Genomic DNA, 9533 nt, shown 5'->3' with positions numbered 1-9533 from the left:
GGCAAAGTGTGTTGTCCTACATTTTGCAAGCTTTGGATATTCTCTGAGGGTACTAGACCAAAACACTTTGCTATTTTGACATTTTATACTACAAATATCTACAAATATATGTTACATATACACATTGTAAATGAATGCGTTGTGTCTTTTTCCACAATTGATCTGGTATTGCTATCTTTTGGCACTCTCATGGTCTGCCATGTATGATTGAAAAGGCCAGAACCATTTACAATCATTTCAGAGTGAAATAGATTGAGTGTGAGAAAGTCCAGGTATGTAGGTGTTGTACTGTGATTCACTAAATTCCACTCATACGGCGCTAAAAAACTGCTAGTTGACAAAAACCTGATTTAAACTGGGAAAATGGTTCTGTATCACCACTACAAAATTCATCCAAAAAAAGCTTGGACCAACAGAGAGTAAAGGAAAGCCCTTGTTTGAACATCTACTCATCTATTTAATTAAGAATATATACAGGTTGTCTATAAATGCCACTCTGACACCACAAGCATGCATGCTAAGTAAAATATGGGTCCAAAAAAAGCAGACCTGCCCACCACCAAAGGGATTCCACTGTGCCAGCAAAGACTTGTGTGGCTAAATCCGCAAGGGTTTACCAGTCTTGCCAACTCAGTTTGGGTTAGATGCCCATCCAACAAGCCTACTTCTCTGGTTACAAATGTGTCTCAGTAAGCATCGTTCTTAAAACTCAAGATGGTGGGAGCAGCAAAAATAAGCAAAGGAGAAAGCGGGAGGAGGTGTAAAAAAGAAAAAGAAAAAAATAATTCTATTAAATTTTTCAAACCAAAGCTGGATTCCATCTAAAGAGGCCTCAGGATCAGGTTTCTCTACAAACAGCAGCACATGTATCCAAAAGTGTGCGGTTAAGACAGAAACAGAAAGCTGAATTTTCTCTGAAAGAGACACACATGTGCAGTTACATGCATAAACACATGCATCAATAAAGTTGGGCATGCATGCAGTGTGTGTGTGTGTGTGTGATGGGGGATATGCAGAATCTTACTTATTGGCATGTCAATTGTCTGTAATCTCAGAAAAAAAACTTCCCTTCTCCCCGGTGTGCCTCTTCTTTATCAGTGATGCATGACTACCCTCTAGTGGTTGTATACAAGACTGCACTCATGATATCTGTAGTTGTACACACAGTGGTAGATACTAAGCATTGTCCTCCCTAAAAATATTGTTTGCCCACTGGTGGTCTGGTCACACTACTTCTCAATACATCTGTTTACACCAAACTTCTCACACTGATTTTTAAAGTAATTAACCATTTTTCATCTTAAATGTACTCCAAATGAATATTCTTTAAATTATAAAGTTCCTCTTCACCATCCTGTCTTTTAAACATCTACCACAAACCGCTATTATAACGTCTGAAGCTGGTAAAATACACCATATGTTTTGCTAGTTTTTAAAGAGTTTAAATATTCAGTTTTTATGGTTGCTATCAGAACGTTTTTAGACAGAATTATGATTTAAGCATACGTTTAACATCTTGGTTGGCACTTCAGGCAATATGCAGCCCTGAGAACTTGTGTTCAGTTGAGTGCCAACATCAACATATTAACCATTTATATCACATAACTGAAGCAGTAATGAAAACAAAAAAGAATCCCCATGGGGAACACGATGAACCATAGTAAATAGTTTAAACAGGCAGATAGAAGACAAAGGAACATCTCCATCAAATTCTTGGGAAAATGTTAGGGAGTGTGGGAACATTTGCTTATATTTTAAGCCTTCCTCCCAAAGCAGTGTCAAAAACACTCCTTTAACCCATGGCTTACATAAATAGAATTAACCATTAAACAGAGTCTGTAATGAACACTTTATTAATCCAAAAAGGGGATTTTTTTTTACTCTGTTGTCTGTTGTTCTTCACACACAAAGGCCGAAATACACACATGCGCATACAGGACCTCTACACACATACATTATGTACATGTTCTGGGCGGGAACTTGAGTCCGCTACCATCCGGTTCCCAAGCCAAGTCTCCAGGGATTGAGCTCTTGCCGCCCCATGGATAGCATGAAAATACATTTTGAGCCCTACTTAGCATCACCCAACCTTAATTTAACTTAACCTTAATTTGAAAAGGACACAATATATGTCCTTTTAAGAAATAAGACAGTTAGGGATGATATGTTAGAACAGACTAGGTTTATCTTTTTGGCGGTGAGGAAAAACGTCCTCATTGTTTCTCCTTAGTTGCATGCTCTTTGTGTAGAAAGGCACACAAACTGAAACGTAACTGTATTGGTTACTAAACCACAAAAAAATCCAGTCTGCAAAAACCCTGCACAGTGGTAGTAAGCTTACACAGTCAACGTCAGACTTCCTTACTTTCCACCACACAAGCCACCCTCACTAAAGTGAACACAGAGCTCTTTCAAAAAGCACTTTTTTGAGCCAAATCTACCCATGGGCACCAATTCTAGTTTAAAAACTAGTGTTTTTCATGTCAAACCAGGACAACACTTGGTTAAAAAAGAAGACAACCCACATGTATAACACTAACACATAGGTCAGTGTTGAAGCCATTTACACTGAAACCTTATACTTGTGGCTTTCACAGTTCCTGAGTGGATCTTAAGTTGGATAGTATCTACCCGTGGTTTATGGGGACTGGACTTGTCAGGACAGAACAATGAACTACAGCTGTAGCAAACAGCTGTGGACAAACCTTTTCAAGCGACACGTTAAAATAACATCAGCAACGTGAGCACCTCGGCTCAGCAGCTCTCCTGTGTGAGAAAAAGGCAAAATTATTGGCTCATAACTACAGCCATCAACAGAAGTTGAGCATCTTATTTTGCAGTTATGTATCTGAATTTGTTGCTGTTTAAGTTGTTGCTTATGTTTTCAACCAGTCTGGTATCCAGACAACCATTTCCTCTCACTCATATTATGTCCTTCCTTTTCTTTGGATTACGCATGTTGGTAGAACACTCATTGAAATATTTGTATGCTTTGAAATGAATGTTGTCTCTATTCATCTGTTACAGCTGATAGGGTCACATGACTTTAAGACTGTCTGCTTTGTTTTCAGTGGAAAATTTGTGTAGTGATGTCACATGAAAGCCATGGAACTCTATGCACCATTTGCTGTGTTCATGTTCTGACCAAAAAGCAAAGCACTATGTCTTTTGTAAGTTGCTCAATTAAATAATTATAAAATTGAGACAAAATAACACAAAATTGTATTCATAAATGTAAGTACACATCTCCCAGTTCAACACTGTGAGAGATTGTACATCTGTCCCATTTGTCTAGCGTGTTTATTCACAGTAAAACTGAAATACTCCCTTGATGTTGCACCGCAACCTTCAGCTTACTCTCAGGGACTGAATGTGTGAAACCTGCAACATTTGCAAGTGAGAACTGAATGAGGATCTGGATAATGGCTGGGACTGGTTGTACCCGTGAACTTTTCAAAACTACTCACTTTTATGTGAATACAGGGCTAAACTAGGACGGCTTGTTATCTGTAAAGACTTACTTCCTGATGCAAACAAAGTGAAGTTGGGTGTGGGGCAGTGAAACTCACACCCTTCCCATATGCCTACGTTGACATAAGACTAGCTTCCTCATTTTGATGTCATTTCCTGTACTGACACTGCGATTGGTTCATCTGCACAAACATAGGAAGTCAACTGCAGTGTAGAATACTTATCAGTGACATTCCACGTGAGAGATTTACTGCAGTGTTTTAGAGGTGTGGCCCTCCCAGGACGACTGTTTCTACAAGACAAATGGCAACAGATTGAATCTCGGGGACACGGGGCCAGTTTGAAAAGGCAGGTGTGGACAAGTTTCAGTATCTGGGACATATCTCAGGTTTACTCGAAAGGATCTGGCTAAGGATGTCTGTCAGGGTTTTGAACTTCTGCTAATTTCTTTGAGGACTTCTTGAAGTGTTGTGGGTAACCTGCTGGTCGGACACTCAGCACCGTCAATCACCCACCACTAGAGGGCCCAATCTGACTACATACAGGAAGTATTATTTTAGTTATTGTACTGTATTTTTCACAGACCATTTAGAAAATAATTAAGTTTCTCTTGGTACATTCCTTATGTCTTTTGTATTTGCTTCATATAAATTAACACCAGTCTAAAAGTACATGGTAGATAATATACAAAAAAAGGAATTACATAATAGTATTTTTATGTTGTAGACATACTCACACACACAGTAATAAACTTTCAACTGCCATTAGAGTCTGAGAAAAATGAAAGAAAACTAATTGCAAAGAAAAGATGAATTATTAACAGAAGGTGTTAGGCCCAACCTGATCAGCTGACGTGAACAAGGAAGCTACTCCCACGTCAATAAAACCTGTTTGGTTGCTCTTTTGTTTAAACACCTTTGACTTACAAAGGGGAATGCAGGTAGCAGAGCTGTACAAGAGCCGTACAATACTCACCTCACCGGCTAGCAAAAATGCTGAAAAAACTCTTTAGCTTCCTGGCCTTTTTTGCTGTTGTTAGTATGGGATGTTTTATTGTGGTTACATTCTACAGCAAAGACAGAACTTTTTTTGATGTTACAAAGTCATATCGCATGGCAGTTGGAAATGCCACATCTTCCCAGTCAATGAAAGAACTTGTTCAGCTGGAGACTGATCCCCAAAATGTCAGCTCAGAAGAGACGCAGATGCCAACCAGTACGCACAAGACTTTGGGACCCTGCCCTGACACCCCTCCAAACCTTGTGGGTCCCCTCCATGTGGAGTTTAATTCTAACCGGACTTTGGATTACGTAAGAAAGGAGTTTAGTTCTCTTCTTCAGGAAGGTGGACGGTACATGCCTCCAGACTGTATTGCCCAACAAAAGGTAGGTGAATGTATGGAGAGAAACATTATTAACTGAACAGAATAATAAAAACTAGAACCATTTACTATGATTTTAGATTTGTTTAGACACAACATTTGAGTGAAGCATGTCATAAACATACTATTTGAACAATGCGTAAGAAGTATGATAACTAAATAGGAAAAAGCATCTAAGTGTCTGGTGTGGTACAGAAAATTATAGTCTGAACATGTTATGAGTTTTTTTTTCTCCAAAATTAAAATGTGTCTGAAAATATAATCCTAAACATTATAATCAAAAAAAGTTGTCCTTTTTTTGTGAAAAACAAACATTTATTTCACACATTAATGATAGGCTTACTGTAGGGTGTAAAACTAAACTTCAGGATTCACTCTGCCTTCCACATGTATTTTTAATATCAAACATGATGCATAAATAATAATAATATCCCACCATCTGTTTTTCTCCATCCGGCCCTGTTTAATTTGCCACTCAATTTTATATAATTTGTGTAGCAGTCCCTGTTTTTTTTTTTTTTTTATCATTCAGTTTTGTGTGAATTACACACATTTATTTGATATCATTTTCTTTTCTTTTTCTTTTTTTAAATAAAATATTTATAAAAATCTGAATGATTTCAAAAGTTAAAACAGACAGGGTACAGGGCACTCTAGCTACCATAACTTTAAATTTAACATTACTGAGCACCATACATCACAATGGTATAAATCTTGTACCAAACGAAACAAGAAACTCTTGAGAACATATTTTGCATTCATAACATTTTTACGTCTAATCTTATTACGGAGCTGTAGACTGCTGAATAGGGAATGTGGACTTGTGACAATTTGCCAGATTAGCAGATAAATTGTCAACACACAACTACTTATTTGTGAATATTGATTTCATTTTTAAATTCAAACCAGAACTGGAAATACAATAAAAAAGCCTAGACAATCTGGAAAAAAAATACACATTTCAATCAAAACACATCAAGTGGCAAGATCCCTTTACTTTGATTATAAACTCTAACATTCTCTGTCTTGCACATTGATCAATGAAAGCTGAATGGAATGCTGCAGGTAACTTGCTAACCTCTGAACCAAAGCAATGCTCTCTGTTTGACTAGTCAGACTCATCGTCAGAGTCACAATTCTGACACACAGAAATGGCCTGGCCTACAGTGGAAGCATCAAGGGCCCATTTGTTGCACATTTTACCCAGGTCTCTTTTGGGTGGCTGTTTGAAAATGGTTCCACAACAACGAGGCAGAAGCACTCTTCATTGTAAGATGATAACCCTTGTATATTTTTTCTTCTTTTAGCTGCCTCGTTCTTCGAAGGTCCAGATTTTGACTCCCCCCCCCCCCCCCCCCCCCCCCCCCCCCTTGCTTCCCTTTCTTTTGAAACAGCCTTTAGCTAGATTGAGCCTTGTTCCTTTCGTTTTCTAGTTGCTGCTTTACTGGCGTGTCAGTAAGAATTGCTAATTTGCATTTTCTTCCTTTGCTGGCTGGTCACATGTGCCCCAAGATGACATGTCTGCTAATGTTGGCTTAATCTCAAGGTTAGCTCAACATAGCAATTCAGCTACAGTATCAAAAGACACTTTACTGTCTTCTCTATTTTGTGCAAAATAATTATTTTTAACATTCATACCTAACACACATTCCTAGTCTCAGTGTATAGTTTGTAATTGTTTATAATTTCAAAATATATAAAAAAGAAAATGTTGATCCCAAAAAAAAATACATTTATACCTAACAAAATTGTGTTGCATTAAATTTAAGTGTACATTTTTTGATTTTTAAGCAGAAAAATAAGCAAATTGTGCTGACCTCAGATTAGAGCGACCTTGACCACATCTGAACAGGAAGAACTAAAGAAGAAGACGTCACACAAAGTCCCCATTTGATTTTTGAGATAGTTATGAACTATTATGAACAGTGTGAAAACTCACTCCACTCTCCCTTACAATTTACTAACTTTTACCAGCAGGTACAATGACCAAAGTTTTAATGATTCTCTACATTAAGCAAACTTTTCTTTTCATGTTTAGGTGGCGATCATCATTGCATTCCGAAATCGGCATGAGCATCTGAAGCACTGGCTGTATTACCTCCATCCCATATTGATACGACAGCAGTTGGACTACAGAGTGTACATCATCAACCAGGATGGAGATGGAGTGTTCAACCGGGCTAAACTGATGAACGCAGGCTACGCCGAAGCACTGAAAGAATATGATTATGAGTGCTTTGTCTTCTCTGACATCGACCTGGTTCCTATGGATGACCGCAACCTTTATAGATGTTTTGACAATCCACGACACTTGGCTGTGGCTATGGACAAATTTAACTTCCACTTACCCTATAACGGCTACTTTGGCGGGGTTTCTTCATTGTCTAAGAGCCAATACTTGAAGATTAACGGCTTCCCGAACAGTTTCTGGGGCTGGGGTGGTGAGGACGACGATATCTATAACCGAATTCTTCACCGTGGAATGTCCGTTTCTCGACCTGACTCGGTGATAGGAAAGTACAGGATGGTCAAACACGAGAGAGACCTGCACAATGAGCCCAATCCAAACAATCCTGGCAAATTAAGTCAAACAAAGTGGACTATGGATAAAGATGGCATTAATTCCCTAAAATACTCTGTCAAGAGTATTGTGAGGGATAGACTGTACACTTTTATGACTGTGGATATTGAGGCTCCATTAAAATGAATGAGGATGGAAATGCCGTTGACCAATGATTCATGGTGTTTGTAATATTTCTATTGAAAACATGTCACTTTGATGTTTTGGAAATTTCCATCTAAAGGCTTAAGACCTTCTAGAAATCTGTAAGTTTGGAATTCTTTATTACACCAATGGAAGGTGTGTGTTGGTGTAGAGTTAAGTAGGTGTGTGTGTGTGTGTGTGTGTGTGTGTGTGTGTGTGTGTGTGTTTGCCCAAGTGCACTAAACAGACATACTGAATGTAGGCTTTATCAACAAATAAGTTGTTTCTCAGTTGCTTCTGCACTATCCTCAAACAACAATTATTAGGCTATTCTGTGAAATGTTTGCATCTCTACAGTAATTAATTTTTGCTTTCACACAGAATTCAAATTCAGTATCTTTAAATGAACCTGTGATGCATTGAGCTACTCTCTGTAATTTATTCAGCCAACGACAGCAAACAGTCTGTTCAAGAACACAGGAAAGACCACCAGTTTGGACAGGTGGACACAAGAGACATCTCGGGGATTGTTACAGCCCGTTGATTTTTGTGTATTGCAGGAACGTACAATTTTACAGGTGAAATGAAATGGATAAAACTGAGCCAGACTAAAAGGTTTTACATTTCCTTTACACAATATTTTTTAAAATGTCATATTTTTGTAGTACTGTACAATGTAATAAAAACTTTTAATAACCTGTTTGTGCTGCACACACTGGAAAGTGTAATAAAATGAAAAAGGGGACGATGTTGGTCTCAGTGATGCACAGGTTGATTTAGCTTTATTTTTGAAAGAAGACGATTTGTGATCTGTAACAATGTTTTAGAAAATAAGTTTAAGCAATTGGAAGAACTTTAATGAAATTTGGGGCACCATGGTCCAGCACTACGCTGACTATCACCTGACCAAGCCAAGTGCAATAGATTGGAGATTGAGCATTGGTCTGGGGAGTCGGCTCTGTATTTTCCGTAGACAGTTAAAGATATGGACCAACAGATCCTGTTCTTGTCGGAGACCAGTGAAGGATATTGGAAGCACTTTTCCGGTGATAGTGTATAGTGTAGACAACACAAAACGCCAGTGCCCTGAAAGTGCCCGGATGACCCCCTAAAAACAGTCAAAAAGTTCAGTGTGGAACAATGGACACTACGCAAACTAAACCTGCGCCATTTTGACTACAAAGCGGAAAGGGGAGGGACATCAACCGGCAGTTGATTGGACGAACACATCATGTGGGTCTGGCTTCTCCCGGATTTCACATCTGAGATAAATGGCGGCCAGATGGCAGCTCATTCGGAATACAATCTCAAATTTCACAAAAACAGTTCACAAAAACGTGTTTCTGAAAACAGAAATAGGCTATAGAGTTGCTAAATCTGTCTGTTTTTCCAGAGGTCAGTTTAAGAGATTTTTGACAGATTTTCAGAGGCAGCGACCCAACCCAACCGCTCCTCATTTCCGGTAAGTGTTTTAGCATAAGTGTTCCTTTTGGCACAATACTAACCATCAAATATGTGCACTACAGCAGTAAGGGGCTAGTGCACATGTGCAGTGTACTGATGGATGTGTGCGGAATGAGACACGGCCTTTGTGTCGCACGATCACGCGTGATCTCGCAAGATCTCATGACTTCAGCTGTCAGTCATGGACGCAGCCGTTACGCAACAGATCTGGACCTGGTGGTAATTGAAGACCAGCGGAGAACAGAGTCGACAGGCAGCCGTTCCGCAGTAAGTGGAAATTGCAGATTACATTTTTGATCTTTACTGGGGGGTATGAGATTCTGCAAGGTTCATGTCTGGCTCCTGTTGTCTTCATAATAGAAATGTTTGTTGCTGTAACCAATGTGGTGGCAGGAGAAGACTCAATAGAGGAGTGTCTGATTTGAGAGCAACGCTCTTAAAGTACAGTGGGTACGGAAAGTATTCAGACCCCTTTAAATTTTTCACTCTTTGTTTCATTGCAGCCATTTTCCA

The 9533-nt window shown here is 38.9% G+C and overlaps 1 protein-coding gene across 1 annotated transcript; it reads left to right on the top strand.

Moving 5' to 3' along the window:
- Positions 1–3664: 3664 nt before the first annotated feature.
- On the top strand, positions 3665–7945 carry LOC117938145 (beta-1,4-galactosyltransferase 2-like). Its single transcript, XM_034862594.1, has 2 exons — positions 3665–4856; positions 6891–7945. The coding sequence occupies exons 1-2, from the start codon at positions 4464–4466 to the stop codon at positions 7557–7559; spliced, it is 1062 nt and encodes a 353-aa protein (XP_034718485.1). The 5' UTR covers positions 3665–4463; the 3' UTR covers positions 7560–7945.
- Positions 7946–9533: the final 1588 nt, after the last annotated feature.

Source organism: Etheostoma cragini, chromosome 22 (genome assembly GCF_013103735.1).
Source record: "Etheostoma cragini isolate CJK2018 chromosome 22, CSU_Ecrag_1.0, whole genome shotgun sequence".
Taxonomy (NCBI): Eukaryota; Metazoa; Chordata; class Actinopteri; order Perciformes; family Percidae; genus Etheostoma; species Etheostoma cragini.
The sequence above is the reverse complement of the archived record's forward strand: the minus strand, read 5'-3'. Positions and strand labels throughout refer to the sequence as shown.

Coding starts and splice junctions, on each gene's coding strand:
- LOC117938145 (XM_034862594.1), top strand. CDS start 4,464: ATGCTGAAAAAACTCTTTAGCTTCCTGGCCTTTTTTGCTGTTGTTAGT. Junction 4,857..6,890: donor ACTGTATTGCCCAACAAAAG/GTAGGTGAATGT, acceptor TTTCATGTTTAG/GTGGCGATCATCATTGCATT.